A 24,551-nucleotide genomic window follows, 5' to 3' on the forward strand; every position below is an offset into this window, starting at 1 on the left:
GTTTTATTTAAATGGTTGAAAAGTTCAATATTTGGATGTGATAAAATATTAGGGATGAAAATATTTTTTGAAAATATGGAGACATTAATTTTGAAATATCAGTACGTTCAACAAAAAATTGATTCGATTGGTCATCTTCCTTCTGTCGAGGTTACGTTAATGCTGTCCAACTTTAATATTTTCAAAATTAATAATATGTACAATCAAGAAGACAATTATGTCCAGATTATGTTATAGGTAGATCGAACACACCTATAACCAAAAGGAACATATGCTAAAAAAAATACTTGGCTTGAATGTCATATTCTGAAAAATTCTGATTTAAATTTAATTTGATCGAACTTGAATTATTTATATATTAAATATTATGTAATTAATATATAATTTTAAAAAATAATTAATTATATAATAAATATATGATATTTTAGTTTGTGATTAATTTAAGAAATTATTAGCATCCCCCACATGACACCATCATCACCTCGTTATTCCCGCATTTCAAATCTCCAGATTCTCCACCCAAAAGGCCATGTATACATTCCCAATTCCCACCAATTAAATAATTCCGTAATCACATTCCCACCCTTTTCCCTCATACGAACGTGCTACCACCTCCTCCCCCCCGCCTTCTCCGCTCTCACTATATTTTTTCATTCTTTCCATTTTTTTTTTTCATTTTTAATTTTTTTTCCTAAAATACTCAAGTTACGCGAAAATTACTTCCTCGAGATCTTATTCTCCTTCGCCAGACGAGGAAAAACCCTAGTCTCTCCCGTCACCAGAAAAAAAATCTTCGGCCTTTTCTCAGTATCGAGATTTTGGAAATCGGAAATTTTAAAAATTGCGGTTTTTCCGATGCGGAGTATCGTTGGTTAACAGGGAGAAATTTGATGAAGGCATTTCGTAGATGCTCGAGGATTTTGATCCTCTGGTTACTCTGTGTTTCTGTTTTTGTTCCTATTTTTCTACTGTCGTATAGGCTCAAACATACTAATGATGGTAAGTGTGGTCCCTCGCGTATTTGAGTGGTATATTTTTAGTTTGATCGGATTCGTGATCTTCGTTTGGTTGCTCTTGTTTGGTGCAGTATCGAAAGACTTCGTTGAAGATTTGTCCATCATTGTGAGGATCTCCCTCCTTCTTAGTACTCGTCGACATTGTTATACTTCTCGCTTAACTGATGTGGAAATTCTGCTTTCTTTGCTTATTGTATTTGAATATTTGCTCTGCTAGTTGATGCCTTCGGATTCAAGTTGCTCGTTTACTTCTGTTTTGTGTTTTTTTTTTTTTTTTTGCTGTATACCGATAGAACAGTTGCCGATGCTTACAGTTTTATCTTCTAAGTTTTGGTATTTTTTTGGATCATGTGATGGAGGAAGTGGACGAGGGTTATGGATACTCCGCTCCAGGAAAAATTGGATTAACGCTTTCAATAAGCATTCATCTTCTGTTTCTTTTCTTTTCGTTCTTTTTCTTTTATACCCCTTCGTTTTCTAGGTCTGTGAAGTTTTTTTCATCAATCATACTTATTATATGTTAATTAGTCTCGGATCTTTAATTCTGAAAACTTTCCCTTGGAGTGAGTACTTATGTGATCCGGAACTGAAATAATTATACCTGGGATTTTTTCTTGTACAGAAACACAGAACTGAGGCTCAAACACTAAGTGCAATAGAACAGGTAACTGGATAGTTGATAAGTGTTTTCTGGAACGAGTGAATTTATTAGGTCATCTTGATTTTTATATTCCTGAATTACTCTAAATTTTTTGGTTTAGGAAGAACTTGAAGGCTTGAAAGAACCACTCCTAGAGGTGTACAAAGATGATACTTCTAAGTCTGCAGACAATTATAGTACCAGTGAGGATACAAGATATAGTGGAGTTGGAATTGCAGCAAATGATGCTGGCTTGTCTGGAAATAATGGTTGGTATTCTTTGTGTGCATTTTATTTCAAATTATCTGTTGCTTACTGTAGAGTAGATTTAAGTTACGTTTTCACCTGCTGGCATTTCAAGTTTAGCAACCAGGCATCACAAAGATGAAGGTGGCCAAGAAAGACAACAACAGGGTGAGTTGCCAGCATCCGTGAAGAAGGTATGATATCCTCCTCAGTATATCTGACTTCAGTTTCTTGAATTTCTTTTTCCTATTTTTCTTCACCTTATGATGAACTATGTCATACTTTTACATATGGCAGTGTGCGCTATAGGTTCTAGGGAATAGATGTGATTATGTTGATCCCCACCTTTACAAAAGTACAAGCTTTGATTGTGTGGGGTAACGAGACTGGCTAACCTTTGACTGGGTTGCACTTGATCATCACTAATTTAAAATGAGTGCTGAGGGATGTACATACTACTGAAAATAGCATGTGCATAAAAATCTGCCTGAGCTTTGGCTCTGAGAAATGTTTCCACAATTTTTGTTTGGTATAGTAGAAATGCCGAGAAAATTATGAAAAGTTAATACTCATTCAGTCTCCCAATACGGGGTCATGTCCTTTTCCTATGTCTATAATCAGGTGCAAGGAGGATCATGTGTGCTTTCTGAGAAAAGTACAAGTAGTAGTTTACTAGGAAATAGGGGAAATCTGTCAGATTTTCTACACAGGTAAGGATATTTTTGTTGCTGAGGTGCTGGAGAACCGGCTCTGTTCTATTGGCATGGCCTAAATATTTTGTGGTGATTTCCATTGAAAAATTCCCTGTACTGGTATAAATTACTGATAATTCTGTATTGTAACTTTTCCATTTTTCTCCTAGTTCTCTTGTATGGTCATATGAAATGTGGTACCAATCCATATGCTCGAGGATATGGCGATATGCTATAAAATACTAATACCCTTGCATGTTTGCATATCTTTTTTCTGGTTCTCTGATGTGTGATATCATATTAGGTGGTGCATACAGCATCCATTTATACGTGCAAGTTACCCAGAGTCCAAGGATCAAGTCTAAAGCTGTTTTTCTGTTTGGTTTCGTCTGCACATACAACTCAATTTTCATCTTGCTTTACTTAACCTCTTCTTGATTGGTTGATTCTTGCATATAGATTCATAGACTCGTCTCTCAAATGACATAATAAGTCTATCTTTCTTTTATCGTCTTCTATTTTCCAATTGAATCGTCCCCATTCCATTAATTCTTTTCTTCTGGTTCACTAAAGGAAGAGCCCCACATAAAAAGGGCACAACATGATCAGGTTTCGAACACCAGGTTAAGGAGGAAATTGGATGAGAAGGTACAACTGATGAAAGACCAGTTGATTAGGGCCAAAACATACTTGAGTTTCACACCGTCAAATAGTAGTTCTCATTTTGTGAAGGAGTTGAAACTTCGAATGAAAGAGGTCGAGCGAGCCATAAGTCACTGCACCCAAGATTTTAGTTTATCCAGGAGGTATGATATTTGCCTCATGATATTCTATATTCTTACATTTTAGCAGTGTCGAGAATCAGATGAGTAATTTGATCCACGTAAATCAATGGCAAATGACTGTTAACATTCTTTGTTATCAATTTGTTTGATGGTGCATCTAGATTCTGTTGAATAACTTGATATTTAAGCTCCAACTTTTCATTTCTTTATTTCGTGCTCCTAAGATTTATGAGGAGATCTAACATAGGCGTGTGTTTGTTAAAGAATCCATGTTTTGTCTCTAAAGAACTCTAAAGAAGGGATTGCGTGAAGTCTAATTCCCTTTAATAATAAAAGCTCGGAGCATTAGTTGTAGGATTATCGCATTACTTTTGCTTTCTGCTTCTTTTCAGTTTGTATTAGTTTTTTTGGGTTCTTAGATCTTTATTGGCAATCATTTCGGCAGTCAGTTCATCATTTATTGAATCTCAATCAGCTTATTCGTGAGTTGAATATTTTTCTTATTCTTTTCTTGATTTTTGTTGAATTTAATCTTGATTATTTCCTTTGTTTTAGTTTCCGGGAAATATTCTTAATGTTGCTCAAATCATGCTCAACCAGCCATATGGTAGTACTTCTTACCCACAAGTGAAAACTGTAATGCTTTGGTACTGATTTCTGCTCGCATATGCATATGTTAAAGTAAGTTGTTGAGATGAGTCCTGCTCTTATTGGAATATAGATGTCAAGTCTAGATTATGGCGCAACAACTACTGTTCTATGAGAATTTAGTGAAGTTGCATAGAATTTATGAACTTCTGTGCCTTCAGTGATATGCAGAGGATAAAAGCAATGGAGTCTACCTTGTTCAAAGCCCGTCGTATTTTCCCTGATTGTGCTGCCATGATAAAGAAACTTCGTGCTATGACTTATAACGCTGAAGAGCAGGTCCGGTCAAACAGAAACCAAGAAACTTTTCTGAAAGGGCTGGGTGGAAGAACCATCCCAAGAGGTCTCCACTGTCTCTCTATGAGACTAACTGCTGAATATTTTGCCCTGGAGCCTGAGGAAAGGGAGCTCCCTTACAAACATAAACTACAAGATCCTCATCTTTATCACTTTGCCCTTTTCTCTGATAATGTATTGGCTTGTTCAGTTGTCGTGAACTCAACTATCTCAACTGCCATGGTAAGTTGCTGTGTTTTGCTTCCTTTTTTTTCCTTTGGCATTTATTTTCATGATACTTGTGCACATAATCTCCAACTGCCAATCAGTTGACAAATATTGAAGGTTGCTTTAAAAAGTAGAATTTGAAGGGGAAGATAGAATTTCTTTAGATATATTCCCATGACAAGTTTCTACAGTAGGACACCTGGAAAATTTTCTTTCCTAAATCATAGCATCCTTTAATTTGCCGGCCTTTTGAAGCTTCTGCTACATGTTTCTTGTTTCAGGATGTATATTACGCATCCTATGTATGTTTGTCTGTGTGGAGGGTGTCCATAATTTTCTTATGTTCTGATGGCATCATTTTTCTTTACAGAGACATCATATCTTACATGTCTGTAGGTCTATAGACTATAGCTAAGCAGTATTGCTCTGCCTGAGGTAGGATTAAAGGCAATCTGGCAAAACTTATATGCAATTTTGTGCAGTATGCTAGTAGTGGCGTTGGAAACTTAAGGTATTAGATCGAATTGTGATGACAGCATGGAAGGACTGTGGCTGAGAATTGATGTTGGGAACTACCTGATGCTTCTTAATCATACATATGAACCACACAGTGAGTTATGACTAAATTTCTCTATGTGACAGGAACCAGAGAGAATAGTGTTTCATATAGTGACTGATTCCCTCAACGTCCCAGCAATATCAATGTGGTTCTTATCAAATCCTCCTGGCAAAGCTACAGTCCATGTGGAGAGTATAGAAAATTTCCAATGGTTATCCACCAAATATAGTGTAACTCTGCAGAGGGAAGGTTCTATAGATCCACGATATATTTCTGAGCTGAACCACCTACGGTTTTATTTGCCAGATGTTTTTCCTTATCTGAATAAGATTGTCCTTCTTGATCATGATGTGGTGGTGCAAAGGGATTTAACAAGACTTTGGAGCATTAACATGAGAGGCAAAGTAAATGGTGCTGTGGAGACTTGTAAGGAAGGGGAGATCTCATTCCATCGTATGGATATGTTAGTTAATTTCACAGACCCCATAATAGCAAATAAATTTGATCCCAAAGCATGCACGTGGGCTTTTGGGATGAACCTCTTTGATCTTCAGGAATGGAGACGGCGAAAATTAACTGAGGTCTACCACAAGTACCTTCATTTGGTGAGTAAATTGTAATTATTCATGTATATCTCTGTATTGATATTATTGTGGTTGCTTTTTTACAGCCTTATTTGATCAGTCATCTGTTTTCGGAGGGACAACATGTGCTATGTACTAATTATGCTCCTCCCGTCTTTACTTCTTTATTCTTTAGCTTGGTAGTCCATAAATCATATTTCCATCAATTGCTGGATCTTTTTGCCTATGGTTTCTTCAAGACTCTTTTGATTTATGAAAGCATGTTGTAAGCTTGGCAGACATTCATGAATAGCCTTTTGACACTTATAAAGTGTCTTTATAACTAGGTTTTGCATAAGAGCAGGTAATAAGCTGCTGCTTTTTCTTGACCCACTTATTGAAACCATTCTATACTCTTGGCAAAGAGTGAAAAGATTTCTGGAGGTTAGCCGAGGCCGTCCAAAGGCTGCTTTGTTGAATTATCCTTTTCTTCTTATCAATTGATTTTCAAACGTCCTCAAACAAAAAGAACAAAATGAAAAAAAACAACCTGAAGGCAACACTAGAAAAGGTTGTCTCAGACGCGAATCATTAGAATGGAATCATGTTTTCTGGTCAAATTTTTGTTCACTGATTTAAATGTCAAAGATGTATACATGCTAATATATTTATATGATTCTTGCAGGGCAGTGAGAGGCGGCTGTGGGCGGCAGGAAGCTTGCCAATTGGTTGGGTCACATTTTACAAACACACGGTAGCTTTAGATAACAGGTGGCAAGTCCTTGGATTGGGCTATGACTCTGGTGTGAGGCAGGAGGACATAGATCAGGCCTCAGTCTTACATTTTGATGGAATCCTGAAGCCGTGGTTGGATATTGGAATTGAGAGATACAAGTACTTATGGAGGAAACATGTCAAGTATGAGCATCCATACCTGCAACAGTGCAATGTCCACGAGTAGTTAGATCCCAGATGAGAAGTTTAGACCCCGACAAACAAACACTATGCCATTTATGTAGGAATCACCCGTATGTCTACTCCATTCTTTCTCATTTTTCCACAATTTTTACATGTAAATTTCAACTCTTTTATTCTCTTAAACGATTTTTGTCCGGCCACGATGTTTTAGAAGCTGAGTCGATTTTAGCAATAACGGGCCAAAATTTGGTGAAGCCCAGTGATGGTTGTTCCTGGAGATTTCTGTATATAGAAATTGATGTAGAGAGAGCTACTGATATTGAATGGCATGACATGGGATTTCAAGACAGACGGACTGGAATTTGCAATGTCTTACTGCTTTACTAGTATGCCTGAGTTGTGTTACTGTGACCCCAACTAATCTTTGGCAGGCACATCAATTCATCATACCGGTGTTTAGTCGCACAGCGCTGATCGTCAGATAGTAGCAATTTCATTAATTTGATTATATATATATATAAATATTTATATATTTTGTGCATTTACCCCCTTGATATTTTTGTTTTTGGGTGAGATGTATGGACACACCACATTCCACTCTTTAACTCGCTGGAATGAAGTAGTGGTTGACAAGGGATGACGTGACACGTGGCGGAGTGTGGTTGGACTGTTTTAGATGAGAGGCTATGTTAACCCAATCCGAGATTTGTGGTTCATTGTACTCACTTTGATATAGAAAGAGATATTGGTTGTCCTCCTAACAAACACAGACGCACACACACACACACAAACTGAATTGTGTTCTCCTGACTACAACTCGTAACTGGGGGTTGCAGAGACTCGGTTCAGTTTGCGCGAACACAATTTGAATTACTAAAATGGCCACCATCTCCGCCTGCACCTCAACTTCCTCAGTTGCACGCGCCGCCCTCGTCCAGAAGGCCTCCGCCGCCCGTCCCGCCGCCGTCCTTGGTAAGCACCACTCCCTCTCTCTTACATTATGTGCAATAGCTGAATTAGATTTGGCCACATACATCTAATCACATAATAAATTATGCCAAGTGTTGTTTTTTTCTAATACATGAGATGGATCGATGTTGTTTTAATCTATTAAATACATGATATGTATATATAATTTAGATAAAAACCCAAATCAAAGTAAAGTTTCCCCTATCATAATTGCTTCTTGTCAATATTTTGGTGTTAAAATTCCTACTGAATTTGCAATCAATAATTCAATTTGTTTTTAATTATCAATATTTTATTATATAATTAATTTTAATTTGTGGTGTTACTGAAACCTTAAAACAGGGCTGCCATCAATGTCCAAGAACATGGGGAAAGTAAGATGCTCCATGGAGGGAAAGCCACAAGAGAGCGAGCCGACGCTGGGGATGGGGGCTTCCCTGATGGCGGCGGCGTGTGCGGCGGCGATGTCCAGCCCAGCCGCCATGGCTTTGGTGGACGAGAGAATGAGCACAGAAGGAACTGGGCTTCCATTTGGGCTCAGCAACAATCTATTGGGCTGGATCCTATTGGGGGTGTTCGCTCTGATTTGGGCCCTCTACTTTGTGTACACATCCGGCCTTGAAGAGGATGAGGAATCAGGGTTGTCCCTTTGAAGCTTTAATTATGTTTTATTCTGAGTGAAAAAAAAAAAAAAACACTATGTTGATTCTGTGCCTGTAAACATCTCATTTTAATGTAATTTTATGGTTTCTTGCTTGAAATTGTTCACCAAATGCTATTATGATTAATTGATGAAAAGGGTGGTGAAAAGTACAGAATTAATCAGAAAAAATAGGCTCAGATAGTTTCAAATTCCTCCAGACTCCATTTATCAAGTATAATAAATTATATTTAAATTGAAATTAATTAGTTATGTTTAAAATTAGACTCAACTTTGAAATATAGGAGGATGTTATCATGTATTTAAATTGAATTAGCATTTGTTGTGTTAGAGTTTGTTTGTTATTAAAATTACTACTGTCAATCTCTAGATATGGTAAACAGAAACTAATAGAATTGTGATTGAACCCACACCTTGTTAAGGCGTTTGATAAGTCTAAAAGTATGTTATGACATTTTTATTGATTTTTATAGGACTTTGATTTTTGAGTGGCAGATAAAATGTAAGCATGATCCTTCTTAACATGTATAACGACAATAAGCTTTTTCATTTTTATAATACAGAAAAGAGAGGAAAAAAAAAAAAAGAATGATATATAGCACTGCTCAAAATGGTTTAAAGAAGACCTTAGCCGAGTGTTGAGAGTGAGGTTTTATAAATAAATTGAAAGTCATAAATTCAGTTCGAGTTTCGTATTTAATTATTATTTAAAAAATATGAAGTATTAAGATATTGACCTATAAAAAAAAAATAAAAGAGAAAAAGGGGTTAAGTAAGGAGGCAAACCGCAAAACATCCCTAAGTAGTCGCTACTCCGAGCTTTGGCGAAAATCTACGGTGAGAAACTGCGACTTTCTTCATAAGCGAAATTTTGCGACACCGCCGCCGCCCCCCGCCTACCTCCGGCGGCTCCTCTCGTTTTTACAATCCCCGAATAAATTTACATTATACTCTTGAAAATAATGTTTTTCTTGAGCGAAATAGAGCACACTCTGAGATTGCCCCCATATCTCCTGAATCGGCCTCTCAACGAAGCCATTAAAGGAGAGCTCGACTCTCTCTTCTTAGACAAGGTATTTCTGCATTTCTCTTCTTCTGCTTCATCGTTTTGCTCTTTTTTCTCTTGTTAAGAAAATAATTTTTCACTGTTTCTTACAGTCCTCCGTGTGTATTCCAATGATGTTAGGTTATTGAAAAATTAGGCCTGTGCGTCAGCGTGTACGATATTCGATCCATCGACGGTGGATTTATATTTCCTGGTGATGGAGCTTCCACTTATACGGTACATAATTGATAATGGAGTCTCTTTGAATTTTTTTTCCGTGCTTTTGTTCTCTTCTACTTGGTGATATATGCCTGTTTTTGTTCTTTGTAAACTCTTTCTGGGTTGCATTGCTTCTGCTACACAAAGGTAATTAGCCATACTCAAACATAGACTTGATGAAGCATATGGGAATTTGTGCTTCCCTTGAGAACTTGTCCCAAGGGTTGTTGTCAGATACAGCTTTTGCAGTAAGTTTAACGAACTGTTTGTGGTCTGCATTGTTGAGAAGAAAACTTCTAGTTGCCCTATAGTTTTCTGGCTTGCTTTTTCAGTAAACTGTCTTCTGGGAATTGTATGCTATTGAATTATGACAATTCAACTTTGTGATTTTCTTCAGGTTAGGTTCAGACTCGTAATGTTTCGCCCGTTTGTAGGAGAAGTTATATCAGCTCGACTGAAAGAATCCTCCAAAGATGGTTTGCGCCGTATGACATAAAACTTCTTAGTTACTTTGTCCTGGTTTCTGAGTTATTACTATTATTGTGTTGTCAGAGTTTTCCTTTTTTTGAAATTACAGTATAAGAGTGGGAGTGGCAATTTCACTCAATAAAATCTTTAAGGTTTTGTCCGCTGTTATCCCAAGGACGATGTCCTGGGCTTCTTTGCCAAAACCTTTTGCATCAACAGACTCAGAGCATGATTCAAGTTGGCCCAAACTCATACTTGCTAGATGGGACACTGTTTTACAATTGGGAAACTAGAAAGCCGTGATTTTCCTGTAGGAGTTTCCCTGACCTTTATTCCTGGAGAATTAGGCCTTACTTCATACTAATTAGTGATGCCTTAGCTGTACATTGTGCCGAATAAATGAAACATAGGTTTAATGCATTTGATGTCTTAACCGAAACAGAAACTTGATTCCCATCTTTGGAAGAGCAGAAATTTCCACTTGCCAGTGTTGCGCTATTTCATAATTTTGAGTTTCTATTGATGTTGGTGTCAGAAAATTCGTGTCTCCTGAATCTGCTGTTCATTCATGTTGATTTGTGAACATATTCTTTGCAGTATCACTTGGATTCTTTGACGACATCTATGTACCTGTCCCTTTGTTGGCCAGTCCCAATCACTCAGAACCTGACCCAGAACATAAGTGAGCATCTCTGTTGTCATCAAAGTTCTATTAACATTATGTTATTAAATCATAGGCTCCCCATGCCTGATCTTTTACCACATATCTGATCTCTCTTTAAACCTGTTTTCATCGTCTTCCTCAGGAACGGAATCAGGTGGGTCTGGGAGTATGAGGGGGAAAATTACCCTATAGACGGGACAGATGAGGTTGCTGTCCTATTCTTTTGGTTTATCCTTTGCTTCAATTACTTTTTAAACTTTTGATGCCATGTAACTAAACAACTCTTTATTGCTTGATTGCAGATTAGGTTCCGAGTTCACAATGTAAGTTATCCACCTGTACCATTGGAGCAAGGAAAGGATTCAGATGAAAAGGAATCAGAGCAAAAAGATTCAAAGCCGTTTGCCCCTATGGTGGTAACTGTAAGTCAGACATTCACTTTTTCAGAAAATAATTAACTTATAAAATGTTTTAGAAAATTCGATTCATTGCTATGCTTGTTGAATTATCTTTGACCATCCAAACTGCTTAATCTCCTCTGGCAGGGGTCTCTTGATGCTGATGGTTTAGGCCCCATTTCATGGTGGGTATAATAGGAACGTGCCGATAATCTTCTTTAGACAAATCTCTCAACCAGGCAGACTCAGGAAGCTAGTAACTCACAGAATTTTGTCGAAGCACAAAGTAGATCAGAGATGTGTGTATCATCTTTATGATAGAAAGACACAGTTATGGGTACTTTGTATCCACAAAACTGCCTGTACAGTTACGGAGGCTCTACATTCATGAAAATTTGTCCATACACAAGAATGGTAGTGACATTGATCAATTGTGGAGGACCATCTTCCACCATTGGTTTCTCCACAAATTCTCCTTCATCCTACTTATCCTCTTCTTTTCTTCTGAAAAAAGTACCTTAGTTACTAAGGGAGATGATCTAACAGAACAAGTACATTACTAACTGCTCTTTTGTAGTTTTATAGGACATTGATGGTCCAGGTTGGAATTGAGCCATGCAAGTATACCCCATACTTATACTAACTCTTTCTAGTTTGGGTCATTTGATTGATATTCTGCATTTTACCAAGCTTGGGCTCATCTATTACACCCCCGATTTATGTAATTATGATAAATGCACATCGATATTTTAATTATGATTTTTAACTTTGGAGATTTTCTAATTTTCAGTTGTTGAAAAATTGATACTTTCATTTAGTTGTTTAGTTTTGAAGATTGATGTAATAAATTATGGTTAATCATTGGGATTACAAAAAATTATTTTAATATTACTTGTTTTTTAATAAGCAATAAATAAATAAAAAGTCATTAAAAAAATTACAAAACATAATGTTCTTTAGTCATTTTATTTTTATTGTACTAATTCATATTATATAATTAAAAAATGAATATATAAGAGAATTGAAAGTAAAAATGAATATATAAGAGATAGTGTTTGGTTAGGGAGAATAGATGGAGGTAGATTAAAACTTGATGTATATAAAATTTCTCTACTGTCTAATTTTTGTTTTGGACGGGAAAGTGGAAGTATAAAAGGCAAAAAAAGTATAATTTTTATTTTTACTATATACTTATATATATAATTTTCCTTCAAAGTTGCTTCTGGTATCAACAAATGCACTGGTATTTAAACTCGAATTCGTTATTTGAAAATATTGTTAACAAATTTTAGTTTTATTAAACTAAATAACTTAAAATAAATGAACAATACTCATTTTGATAAATATTTTTAGTAATAAAAAATATTCTTATTTTTACTCAATAAAATATTTTTATTAATAAGGTGTTTAAATTTTTTATATATTTAAATTATATTAGTATAATATTAATTTATTTATTTTCTAATATAAAATGAAGAGAATGATTATTTAGTAAAATTACAAAAATTAGTATTTTTTTCTTAACCTGTTTTTCTCGTATCAAACAAGTGAAAATTTCGAAATTTAACATCTTCCAATCATATCAAATAACTTGAAGGGAAACTATTATTATTTTTTTCTCCCTCCCCCTCTTACTTCCTTTTTTTCCTCTCATTTGAACCAAATAAACCCAAGTGCAGTTGTAATATTAGTATATTTGTTATTGTTATATTGATAATAATTCTAAATTCATTAATTTTTGAAATATTGTACAATTTATTTATCACATAAATACAGAACGGCGTAGCATTGCGAGTCTGTGATTAAAAAACAAATTTGAATTCACCCTCTGGTTCCGATAGAAAAAGTAGAGAATTTGTTGTGGTATTGAGTTGGAGAAATTGGAATTTGAGAGAGATACATACTCCATTTTACACACACACGGACGGACGCATGTATATGTATATATATAAGTGTATATTGTCCAAGTTATAATAACAATAACTACCACAATCTAGCTAGCTAACGGGAAATCAAGTAAAATTTCAATGGCGGCGAAATCTCTAAGCACGCCCAGGCTCGGCTCCTCCCTTTCTTCTCCGGCCTTCCAATCCCTCCGCACCTATAAGTTCCCCATCCCTTTCCTCTCTTTCTCTTACTCTGCTCAATTCCTATACTCTAGAAACTTCTCCCTTTCCATCTCTTCTCCTCATCCCCGCCGCGCCTTTACCACCTCGATTCGGGCCGACTCCACCAACGGCTCCGAGCCCCCGCGGAACTACGACTTCGACCTCTTCACTATCGGAGCCGGCAGCGGAGGCGTCAGAGCCTCCCGCTTCGCTGCCAATTTTGGGGCTAAGGTTGCCGTTTGTGAGCTGCCTTTTGCCACCATTTCCTCTGACACCACCGGTGGCGTTGGTGGCACGTATGTTTTGTTTTCAATTTCGTTACAGATAATGTTCCTTTGTTTCTTCTTACTTTTCCGCCAAAGTGTTAGAGTAACGCACGTTTTTCTTCATGGTTGTTTTGGAGAGTTGTTGCATTGTCATTTGATTATTTCCAGGGTTTCAAGTTTATTATTGATCTTTGAGAGTTCTTGTGTTTGCACTCTACTTAATTACTTTCCGCCTCGTTGACTGACATCTGGCATTTTTTCTCTTCCGATTCATTGTTGCTGATCATTTTTGTTTTTATTTTTTTCAGAAGTTTCATGTTTATAACTTGACTTTCTATGCTCAGTAGTCCCTTTTTTTTTTTTTTTTCCAGTATGATATCATTATTTTTGTTCAAAAGACCAGCGTGAATGCGTTATATTGATTGAAAAAATGGTGATTCATTGGTCAAGTGAAAGATACAATTGAATTTCTGATAGGGAATAATGTATTATTGTCCTATCTAAACAATATTATGGTCTTAGAGTTGCCTATTGATGTTGAAGCTTAGTCCGTTGTCTATAGAAAGATCTTGTTGATGTATCCAGTGCAATAGATTTTACCTAATGTCATGTTGATCTTAGTTTACTTCATAAGGGGATGAGAGGGTGGGTGAAAATTCTTTTATATGTGTCATTAATTTCTTTAGAGGATGAGTTATTTGTTTTTTTTCCCCTTTTTTTTAAAAAAGGAGGACTACCTGGTGGTTCCTCAACTTCCTTCCACGTACCCAAAGAACTTCAAATATCTAGAGCTCTGTAGCTTCTCTGAATCGCTACACTTTTACATGCCTCATTTAAGTATCTTCCAGAGTTAATGATTTTTTATTCTCACTTTAGTTGAAATAGGTAGCATTGTCAGGACCATCTTGTTTGACCGAAATTAAATTTTGATGAGATGTCTGATTTCAGAAGAAGTAACTTTTGCATAGCGCAGTGTCAGCATACGAAGCTTGTGAAATGTCTAATAATCTTTGGTGAATCTTGTGAAGGTGTGTTCTCCGTGGCTGTGTGCCAAAAAAGCTCCTTGTATATGCATCGAAATTTTCTCATGAATTTCAGGAGAGTTGTGGGTTCGGATGGAATTATGAAGCAGAACCTAAACATGATTGGAGCACGTTGATTGCTAATAAGAATGCCGAATTGCAACGCCTCACCGGTATTTACAAAAACATCCTGAAAAATGCTGGTGTCGCACTAATTGAAGGCCGGGGCAAGGTTGAGTGATATTCTAGAGTGAAGACACACACAGTCATTTTTTATTCTAACTAATTATCCACGTACTAAAAGTTCCTAATTGTTCCACGGGGTTCTGTAACTTTCTGTGCAGATTGTGGATCCACACACAGTGGAAGTGAATGGAAAGCTCTACTCAGCAAAGAACATTCTCATTTCAGTTGGTGGGCGTCCTTTCATTCCAGATATCCCTGGACGTGAATATGTAATAGATTCTGATGCTGCTCTAGATTTACCTTCGAAACCTACGAAAATTGCTATAGTTGGGGGTGGTTACATTGCACTTGAGTTTGCTGGCATCTTCAATGGCTTGACAAGCAGTGTCCACGTATTCATAAGGCAGAAAAAGGTTTTGAGAGGTTTCGATGAAGAGGTTGCCACCATGAAAATTTCTTTTCTTTGAAGTGAATGATTTTGTCAATATTCTGTCTAAATGCAAGAACTTCCACTTCTATTGCAGATCAGGGACTTTGTTGGAGAACAAATGTCACTAAGGGGAATTGAGTTTCATACTGAGGAGACACCTCAGGCTATAGTCAAATCATCAGATGGACTGCTGTCTTTGAAAACTAACAAAGGCACAGTTGATGGGTTTTCTCATGTAATGTTTGCAACGGGACGAAGACCAAATACAAAGGTGACAATTTCTGCTCTATTTGTAAATTTTGGATTTCTTAGGCTGTCAAAAACGTTATTGGACATATTAGAATATCTCTTTATTCAAGTTCCTTGATTTAATTCATGTTCTTTTACCTTTTGTTTATTTATAAAAATTGATTCATAGGAGTGGCTTTGCTACAGAACAGTGATCCAATTGCTTGCGTTTATCTGGTTGATATCTCCTGAGATGTTATACAGAAGAGGAGTTGTAATTTATGATCAAATGATAACAGCTTAAAGTTGTCAATGCATTTTATTTTGCAGAATTTAGGTTTGGAAGCCGTCGGAGTGAAGTTGTCAAAAAATGGAGCCGTAGAGGTATTGTCTTTTGTCGTACCCCCTCCTCCCTGTCATCATGCATTCTTTTATCTAAACATATAATAATGCATATAGGTGTTCATTCTTGATAAACAACTCAGGTTGACGAATACTCTCGGACTTCTGTTCCCTCAATTTGGGCAGTTGGAGATGTTACCGATAGGATAAATTTGACCCCAGTTGCCTTAATGGAAGGAGGAGCACTGGCAAAAACGCTTTTTGCAAATGAACCGACAAAACCAGATTTCAGGTTCTCTTTATACTGTTGTGAAATCTTTGTTGGCTCTAAAATGTAATTGATTAAATAGGCCAGATGAACAACGCAGATGTTTTAGTTTATTGCATGCTGAGAAGCTTTCTATGTCAGAATTTCAGAATATTTTTCATGGACAGTTTCAAGCTTTTATCCTTACCGCAGTAATCCGTTTTGTGCAGTAATGTGCCATCTGCAGTGTTTTCTCAGCCACCTATTGGTCAAGTTGGTCTTACTGAAGAGCAGGTGAGAACGAGCATTTGTGTACCTGTGAAAGTTCAGTTGATTGCAATGTCTAATTCACCAAGTTCTGCAGGCAATTAAAGAATATGGGGACATTGATGTTTATACAGCAAACTTCAGGCCTATGAAGGCTACTCTTTCTGGCCTTCCCGATCGGGTCTTCATGAAACTTATTGTATGTGCAAAGACAAACAAAGTCCTTGGTGTGCATATGTGTGGAGAAGATTCGCCAGAAATTATCCAGGTTGCCTCCTCTGCTTGGTTTGTTATTATTGATCTTTTTCCCTTTTTGCATGGTGGTCCCTGTCTCAAAGTCTCATGTAGTATGTCATCTCCAAATCTGGGATTGCCAGGGATTTGCAGTTGCTGTAAAAGCTGGCCTGACTAAGGCGGACTTTGATGCCACAGTGGGTATCCACCCTACAGCAGCGGAGGAGCTCGTCACCATGAGGACACCTACACGGAAGATTCGAAGTACTCCATCGGAGGTAAGACCATCTCCAGAATTTTCTCTGTCATAACATTCGCTGTGGCAGGACCAGTTATCTGATTCCTAAAAGTAGATCCTGAACTCTTAAAAAATCGTTTTTCTAACGTCTCTACCAGGCAGTTAACTGTCACCACTCATTCACTAATTTATGTTTTCTCAGTGTCTTGTCATTTGCTCCTCTGATTAGATGGCTCAAAATTCAATTCTACCATCTTTTGGCGCAAATGTCTTAATTTGTGCTATGGTTGTACTGGCCCTTAGATGCTTAGCAGTCAAATCATCCTTCAGAAATATATATAACATTGTTTTCACTATTTCCGGTGTTTTGTATATTAATTTAGTGCCTCTTTTAAATATCAACTGGGAACCTCTTTAGAGTTCACGGCTTCCATGACATTAATTTATAAGTTCCAAGTTTTTTTTTTCTTTTTTCTTCTTTCCAATCATTCCTTATCCAAAATCCAGTTTGCTCCTCATAACCTCGTTTCACATTTTCCCAGACCACATAACCTGCTGAAAATTTCAGTCATCGCGGTGTTCTGATGTTGTAAAACATATTCATTTTGTTTCGAGTGGCCTGTGATGATTCTTATTCATTAATTGCTGCAATGTATCATTTCAGGGAAAAACCGATTCTGATGTCAAAGCTGCTGCTGGTGTTTGATGTCAGGAATGAAGCATGCAAGTAGCTACATTGAAGGAAACTATGATGGGGGTAAGCTATGCATTCAATGCAGTATTTGGTCTTGTAAATTTGTAAATTCAGCAGATTATAAAAAAACCTGCCTCGTTATTTCACACTTCTCTCTAGGAGAAAATTTCTTTTCAAATCTTTCCATATTTGAACTCCATTACCTCACTATTACTCAATTATTTATGAAAGATTTGAACTCCAAAGTTCAGGCCCCTGCAATTCATCTTTAAAGATTCTCTCGATTTTCTGCGAACCTCAAATTTAGCGGTTCAAGTTTCCTCCTTAAGATTGTTACATTTATCAAGTATAGCAAAAAGAAAAGTTGTCGATGGACATGTAGCCTAACAGAAGTTTCTCTTCACATCTCTGGTTTCATTTGGGCATGTCTGAAGCTCTCATTGACCGGCCGTCCATCCAGAGACAGCTTGGAAGCTGGAATGAGTTTCGGAGATGGGGTATTTGATGTTGCTGAAAGAAATGTAAATGAAGCTCATTGGTTTGTGTTTCTGAATGTGTGCCCCTTTCTTGCGCAGATATGATGAGTATTGGCTCAAAAAAGCGGGGATATGGTATTCTTATTATTACTATTGTTTTGCTATATTTATTTAACAAGTGGATTTTATAGTCATTGTAAACTGCTATTGTTTAATTTCATTACATCAACACATTTGAAGGTTTTCTGTTCCATCAACACAGTTGGATGAAGCCTGGGCGTTTAAAATACTCTCTCTAATTTTGTTACTGTTACAGTGAGGTGTTGGTGGCTGGCGGCCGAGGCACGCTACTCGGATCTCCTGAAGGAATGTGGGCCGACCCGCTCCTTTCTAAAAGGGCCATGTCTTTTGGGGAAGGGGTCCATGGATTCTTCGCCCCACGCCTAATATGATGTCTAGTATCATTTGAACAGTTCCAAGTTTCATTTTGAACGGAATCAAACGACGAAACAATTTTCTTCATAGGCATGTGCCATTGCCCGAGGGAAAAGAAAAACATAAAATAAAAAATATTAGATAAAAAGTGGCATGATAACAATCGTAATAATAATAATAATATATATTTGAAGGAAGTAATTAATTTTTTCACCATCATATTCTAGAAAAATTAAAAAAAGTAGTTAATTAGTTGGTCAACAATTTTACTAAGAAATGAAGGAAAAGATTCGGAAAGGAGGGTAACATAATTGGTTTCGCTATATACAAAAATTAATAAGATTCTTTCTGGGTAATGCTGTCTATTTTAAAATCAACGTGATCCTCATGTCGAGATCTTATCTTCAGTCACATCCTTCTAAGTAATAATTTAAAAAAATGGAACTATATATATATATATATATATTTGTGTACAATTATTTATGAGTAGTAGTAGCTGTTTCCCATTTATTTAACGTTGTTAGAGTGATCGAGAATATGATGATCTGATTTGTTTTCTAAATATGGACTGCCCAACCCGAGTTACGATTACCAATGACCCCACATGATTTTGTCATGACTTGAGTTCATCCCATCAAACGAACCTCGAAGTCGACAATTTGCATTAAAAAACATAACAATAAAGGCTGTCCTTATTAAAAATCAAGATAAATCTTCAAACCCTCTTTGATTCACCATTATTTAATTTAATGTATATGGTTGTATTTTAACATTTACATGTACCATGTGTGAGTTATTTGAGTTTTTCTGGTTTTTTTTCAACAAGCATGTATATAATATATATATATATATAGAGAGAGATCACCCATCTGACATACCAATCAAACTGCGCTAATAACTCAGCTATATATTATTGGATGGAAGGCCTAGTTTGTTGAGGTGATGATGCATATCGGCAGGATGATCATCATGTACGGCGCGTTCTTGCTGCACCCACCGCCCCTCTTTATTCTTGACCATCCCTTTGTTGTGATCTTGCCTCCAGTTTGGTGGGATTTCAAACTCATCTTTCAAGAAATCACAGTCCTTGTTCACCAACGCGTAATCCCTTCCATTCAGCCTGAATCTCTCCCCCCTCCCATGGTATCTTCACAAACCATATATTCATTATTACCCAATCAAATTCTTGCCTATAAATTAAAATTAAATACGTCGAATATTGAAAAACACAACCTGGCGCAACTAATTATATATATGCCGCTTGCTTGTTCATATGCATGTTAGAATAATAATGGGGTGGACTTTTATATATATACTCTAATTCCAATTGCTTCCATGATTCAATAACAAGACATAGTCCACCTGTTGAAATGAAATGACTGAGATATTGCATAAAACGACATTAATCATGTTGTGTTCGAAAATTCTAAGATAAAAAAGACAAAATCATATAATTGACAACTCCATACTAAGTTTATAAGATTCGAAAGAGTTTTAAATTTCTTTTCAATTTAATTACAAATTAATATTCACGGTTGGATCGCAGAAAAATGTATAACCCTACCTTACACCCCCGCCACCTCAAAAAGTAAAGACTTATTGTATGTTGAACGGGCAAAAAGCAAAAATTAACAAGGAAAGGGATACTAACCCATCAAGCAAGTGGAGGTGGGCTTCCAAGTTATGCGCACAAACGAGATCCCCATCATGCCTCAAGAAGGGTGAATTCTTGTGGTCCAAAGCCAGCTCCACTCCCACATGTACATAACTCCACGGGAAATTCTCTGCCATCTTTATCACCAATGGGTGCGCTTTCTCATTCACCAACAGCCCCGGTGACTTGGGCACCACATCGTGAACATTCACCACTCTCAACACTTTCACCCCCAACAACTCCAGCCTCGCTTTGAACCTCGCATTCCCCACCCTCGGCCCCGCGAACGTGAACACGCACACCGGCACCGCCCTGCTATCCCCCCGCACGTTTATCCCCGTCTCCACGATATCGTATGCGCTCAACAACGCTGATGCACCCCCCAAACTGTGTCCTGTTATTGTCACGCTCACTTCTTCCTTGGGGTACACTTCGTTGATCAGCCGATTCACCTCCGTCAGGATTTGCTCCCTCGCCGAGAATTTGCAGTATTTGCAGCTCTCATCCTTGTCCGTGTACAGATCCAGGAACCCCGATTCGACTCTCACTGTTGGATCCGGGGACGGGATTTTATCACTTGAGATTGGCCTCAGGAAGTCCATCAAGTCAGCCACCCACTCAAGCCGCGTGACGGTGCCCCTCCACGCCACGCAGATGTCGCGCCGCCCTAACTTCTTCGATGTCTCGTCGTTGGAAACTGCAATATACCCGATCCAGTTAGCGTTTTTGCTCCAAACTTTAGGCCATCTGGAGTTTTTGAAGAAGTTGGGCAAGTTAATATTGGAAGTCGCGTAGAGGTACCGCGTGATGTCGTACCCGGCTTCCGCCATGCCGAGCCGCTCGAAGAACTCGCGCCGGGTGAATCTGCAGCTCCCGCAGTATTTGGAATACGGATCGAAGTCGAAAGCGTCGTAACAGGCTTGAGCCATGACGCCGTACCTGATCAGCTCGTTGCGGAGCAAGGGGTCCATCGGGTCGAGCAACCCGGCCCAGTCATCTTCGCCGAGCATTTCGCTCCAGCAATCGGCTAGTTCCCTCTCATTCCGCTGCTTATTTTTGGCTGTTGATTCTTCTCTCTCCAGCTCGTGAATGATGGATGATAACGCTTCCTTGGTTTTGGACACAGCTGGGGGCGGTGTAAGCCTTCTCGTCGAGAGCTGATCGAGAATTCTCGGGCTTGCGGGCTGGAATTTTTGGGTTAAAACGGATAAGGAACATTGTTTTTCGGGCTGGAAGAGTGATCTCGTGAAGGTGAGAGCGGTATTTGAGAGAGAGTTCGCCATTAATGGCGGACTGCGGGGAGATGATGAAATCGTAGTATAAATGATTGGTGTAAGAGATGGAAAGTTGAGTATAAGATTGGAATAATATACATCTTCCAGGCTATAATATATATACACTTATTTCCCAAAATCATATCAATAATATATGGATGAAATTATAAATAATATTTTAATTTAATAGTTAAGGTTATAACTGAGCTCACATGAAGTTATTGGTTCGAATTTCAAATGATGTGTATATATTTGTTACATTTTATATGAATTATTATAATTTATTTATTAATTTTAATTATATTGCTCTATTATTTGAATTGAAATAAGTTATTATAATTTATTTATTATTGATACTTATTAATATAAAATAAATGGATATAATTGATTATCACCATATTTCCTAAACTAGTAAGGGTTCTTTTCTTCATTTGTATTTTCTAATAAAAAAAGAATTAAGTTGAGTTAAATATAATTTAATGTACGGGAAATTTAACCGTCACAAAGTAACATATAATTAAATGCTAATAAATTATAAGTGTTAAATCAAACATTACAAATTGACATCACTAATTTAATTCATATATTTATAAAATTTCATGTAAAAATAAAAATTAATAATAACTCAATCAAAAAATCACCACCATTACTATTTTATTTGCTCATATATATATATGTTATTTCCAATCTGTCTCTAATTTTCAAAGCTATCTCTAATTTGGTGTTGGCAGCCTGTCGCTGAAAATATGATTTACTTCATTATTTTTATTTATTTATTGGGCGGGGGATGGGGGAATGTGAAGTGCATGGAGGAGTTGTTTCAATTATGTAATTATATGGTTAGCGGGTTGGTGATAAAATTTGTTATAATTGTAATTAATTTTAAAAATTAACATTAATATCTGTTTATCAACTAGTTCATGATGTTAGTTTTTGTTGAATTTTTATTTATTTTTTATGATAAACTAACCAAATGTCCTTGTGAATTGTGAAATAATTCTTATTTTAATTTTTTTTTGCATTCTTTTATGGACTAAAAGAATAAAAAGTGTATATTTTTATTTTTTCATTCAAAAATTACATAATGATAAAAAATTAGGATACCAACAAAATTAGTATTTATAAGTATTTATAATTATAATAAAGTTTGAGGAAGTTAATTGTAATTTAATTTTTTTTCTATTTAATGAAAGGCCTATTAAATATTTATTGATCTAACAAAAGAGTATTTGAATGTGGTATGAATTTAGATATACAATCACATGAGATATAGGTTTTGAAATTTAAGGTGCACTCAGTATCAATCAGTACAAAAACGCTCGTCTAAGATCGACTTACTATTTTATGATTGTTCTAAAGTGATCTTGGCTTCGGAATTTTCAACGACATCGATTTATAAATTCAGGCCCAATTCATAAATCAACTCCTATTGAGGGTTGGATCAGGCCCAGATCAAGTCCAAATCAGATCCCAATACATCTGTCTTATTTTTATGTTTTAGGAAAGTGAATTTTTTTTTTAAAATCAATTACTTAAATTTATGATTGTATTACAAAATAAAAATAATAATAAATTAAACTACACAAAAAAAAAACAATAGTTAAGACTATAGAACGAACTTAAATAATAATTGATAAACAAGCTTATATTAATAAACTCAGATGATAATAAATTCAAAAATAACTTAAAATAAAATCTAAAAAAATAAACAAAGAGTATTAATAAGTTAAAGTGTTGAAAATTTAAAAGTAGAACAAATAAAGATAATAATTTTAGAGATCAACAGTACAAAAAATCTACTAGAATAATCAATCTAAAAGAATAAAATAAAATTTATATGTCATGGGCCACTGAATTGTGTGTTCGGACTTGATTTTTACGTATAATATTTTTGTGACTTTTTAATTGACAAAAATGCTCCTATATTATTTTTAAAATTACTACGATGCAATTGACTTTTTTTTATTTTTTAATTATACCCTGAAAGGAAATTAGTTAGGTGGCCCCTCAATAAATTTTTCCATAGGAATAATTGAGGTGGTGTAATTGCACAACGCTCAAAATTCAAATGCTCATCTCACAACTCACATCTCAATTTCAGGTGATGTACATTTTACCGTTTTTTTAGTTTATTTTTTAAAAAAAATTATATTTAATTTTCTGTTTTATGTAATATATACTCATAATGTGAATAAAAATTATGTTATTTGTTTTATTTAAAAAAATTAGATGACAAATAAATGAAGCTAATATTTGAATATATATATATATATTGTGGAATGTAAATGATGGAGTTAATTAGTCGTTACAAATGGTTTATATATTTATGATTTTCATATTAATAAATAAAAAATAAAAATATCATATTCGAAGCAATATTATTGATTAATTATTATATTAGAAATTAAAATATTAATTAAATATTATGATTAATAATTAATTATAAGTATCGATTATATAAATAATAAATAAAAAGTGAGTAGTTTGTCCAGCTAACAACTCGTGCATGTTTACAACTATACCCCAAATTGGGATATAATTGTAATTTTTAGATTTTATTATATTTATTATTTATATAAATTAGCCCAGATTTATACCGGCCATGAACCTAAACACATTTTACTACAAAAAAAGATAGTCTCTATTAATATTTAATAAGGTTGAATACACTTTACATACCTTGTTTACCATTCTGATTTAATGAATATGACACTGAATTTTTTAATATCAGATACCGTGACAATATTGTCCTGAAAAATTCTAGTTCGAATTTGATTCGGTCAAATTTGAATCAATCATATGGCAAGTGTAATACACTTGTCGTGTGATTGGTGTACAGTTAAGAGAAAGCGATCAATCACATAACAAATATATTACACTTCTTAGATAGTTAGTTTGATTCGATCGAATCTGATTCGAATATATATATATATATATATATATATATTGCCCAAATACAAATGATGTATGTCTAAAGTAGACAATTGCTTAGGTCTAAATACAAAATAAAAATTGAACCTTAACGTCATCAGATAATTATGAATCTGTTGAGAGAGAGAGAGAGAGAGATAAGCATATGAATCAAAAAGTGATTAGCGACTTATTATTAAATTGAACATGTGAAACAGGTAGAAGTTGCTGGAACCTTGCAGACATAAATCGCGTTTATCTGCACTGCCTTTACATTGTAAGTCAACTTTTCACCATTTTTTTTTTTGATTGTGCACACGTTATTATTTTTTTTCAACGGTGGTCTTGAAGTTAATCAATCCGTACAAACTAATGTCAATCACGTAATTAGAAGTATTTTAGCACTAATTTTTTAGTCATTGGTAAATAATTGAGTTTGGCCTAACCTTTGTCTTTTCCAATAATATGCCATTCGTTATATAATTCAATATATTCAAATAAAAAATTATTCGATACATCGATAATTCAAATCAACGAATATATTT

The 24,551-nt window shown here is 35.7% G+C and overlaps 5 protein-coding genes across 8 annotated transcripts; 4 read left to right on the forward strand and 1 right to left on the reverse strand.

Annotated features, from left to right (window-relative positions):
- Positions 1-543: 543 nt before the first annotated feature.
- GAUT6 (galacturonosyltransferase 6) lies at positions 544-6,920 on the forward strand. 2 transcript variants are annotated; one of them, XM_088881474.1, is made up of 9 exons: positions 544-999; positions 1,088-1,122; positions 1,639-1,680; positions 1,778-1,925; positions 2,023-2,096; positions 3,168-3,400; positions 4,189-4,546; positions 5,174-5,695; positions 6,344-6,483. In XM_088881474.1, the coding sequence occupies exons 1-9, from the start codon at positions 891-893 to the stop codon at positions 6,344-6,346; spliced, it is 1,524 nt and encodes a 507-aa protein (XP_088737600.1). In that variant the 5' UTR covers positions 544-890; the 3' UTR covers positions 6,347-6,483. The 2 variants fall into 2 exon arrangements, with proteins under 2 accessions (XP_088737600.1, XP_011079995.1); XM_011081693.3 differs by having other exon boundaries at positions 553-999; positions 6,339-6,920.
- A 376-nt stretch (positions 6,921-7,296) lies between these two features.
- On the forward strand, positions 7,297-8,301 carry PSBW (photosystem II reaction center W). The gene is made up of 2 exons (XM_011081692.3): positions 7,297-7,543; positions 7,883-8,301. The coding sequence occupies exons 1-2, from the start codon at positions 7,450-7,452 to the stop codon at positions 8,191-8,193; spliced, it is 405 nt and encodes a 134-aa protein (XP_011079994.1). The 5' UTR covers positions 7,297-7,449; the 3' UTR covers positions 8,194-8,301.
- Positions 8,302-8,886: 585 nt separating this feature from the next.
- Positions 8,887-11,773, forward strand: LOC105163375 (RNA polymerase Rpb7 N-terminal domain-containing protein). 2 transcript variants are annotated; one of them, XM_020694484.2, is made up of 7 exons: positions 8,887-9,274; positions 9,388-9,483; positions 9,863-9,941; positions 10,531-10,615; positions 10,740-10,803; positions 10,900-11,019; positions 11,143-11,773. In XM_020694484.2, exons 1-7 carry the CDS (start codon positions 9,164-9,166, stop codon positions 11,188-11,190), a joined length of 603 nt encoding a protein of 200 aa, XP_020550143.1. In that variant the 5' UTR covers positions 8,887-9,163; the 3' UTR covers positions 11,191-11,773. The 2 variants fall into 2 exon arrangements, with proteins under 2 accessions (XP_020550143.1, XP_011079992.1); XM_011081690.3 differs by having other exon boundaries at positions 8,954-9,274; positions 9,863-9,950.
- Positions 11,774-12,950: 1,177 nt separating this feature from the next.
- Positions 12,951-17,990, forward strand: GR (glutathione reductase). Its single transcript, XM_020694383.2, has 11 exons — positions 12,951-13,399; positions 14,398-14,623; positions 14,736-15,014; positions 15,102-15,278; positions 15,566-15,619; positions 15,721-15,869; positions 16,055-16,118; positions 16,189-16,359; positions 16,469-16,603; positions 17,228-17,320; positions 17,692-17,990. The coding sequence occupies exons 1-10, from the start codon at positions 13,023-13,025 to the stop codon at positions 17,267-17,269; spliced, it is 1,674 nt and encodes a 557-aa protein (XP_020550042.1). The 5' UTR covers positions 12,951-13,022; the 3' UTR covers positions 17,270-17,320; positions 17,692-17,990.
- Positions 17,991-18,860: 870 nt separating this feature from the next.
- LOC105163373 (phospholipase A1-Igamma2, chloroplastic) lies at positions 18,861-21,204 on the reverse strand. 2 transcript variants are annotated; one of them, XM_011081686.2, is made up of 2 exons: positions 19,820-21,203; positions 18,861-19,315 (listed from the first exon to the last, which is right to left on the reverse strand). In XM_011081686.2, exons 1-2 carry the CDS (start codon positions 21,103-21,105, stop codon positions 19,072-19,074), a joined length of 1,530 nt encoding a protein of 509 aa, XP_011079988.1. In that variant the 5' UTR covers positions 21,106-21,203; the 3' UTR covers positions 18,861-19,071. The 2 variants fall into 2 exon arrangements, with proteins under 2 accessions (XP_011079988.1, XP_011079989.1); XM_011081687.3 differs by lacking the exon at positions 18,861-19,315 and adding an exon at positions 19,323-19,530 and having other exon boundaries at positions 19,820-21,204.
- Between the last annotated feature and the right edge of the window lie 3,347 nt (positions 21,205-24,551).

Source organism: Sesamum indicum, linkage group LG6 (assembly GCF_026168435.1).
Source record: "Sesamum indicum cultivar Baizhima isolate 11 linkage group LG6, ASM2616843v1, whole genome shotgun sequence".
NCBI classification, from domain to species: domain Eukaryota; kingdom Viridiplantae; phylum Streptophyta; class Magnoliopsida; order Lamiales; family Pedaliaceae; genus Sesamum; species Sesamum indicum.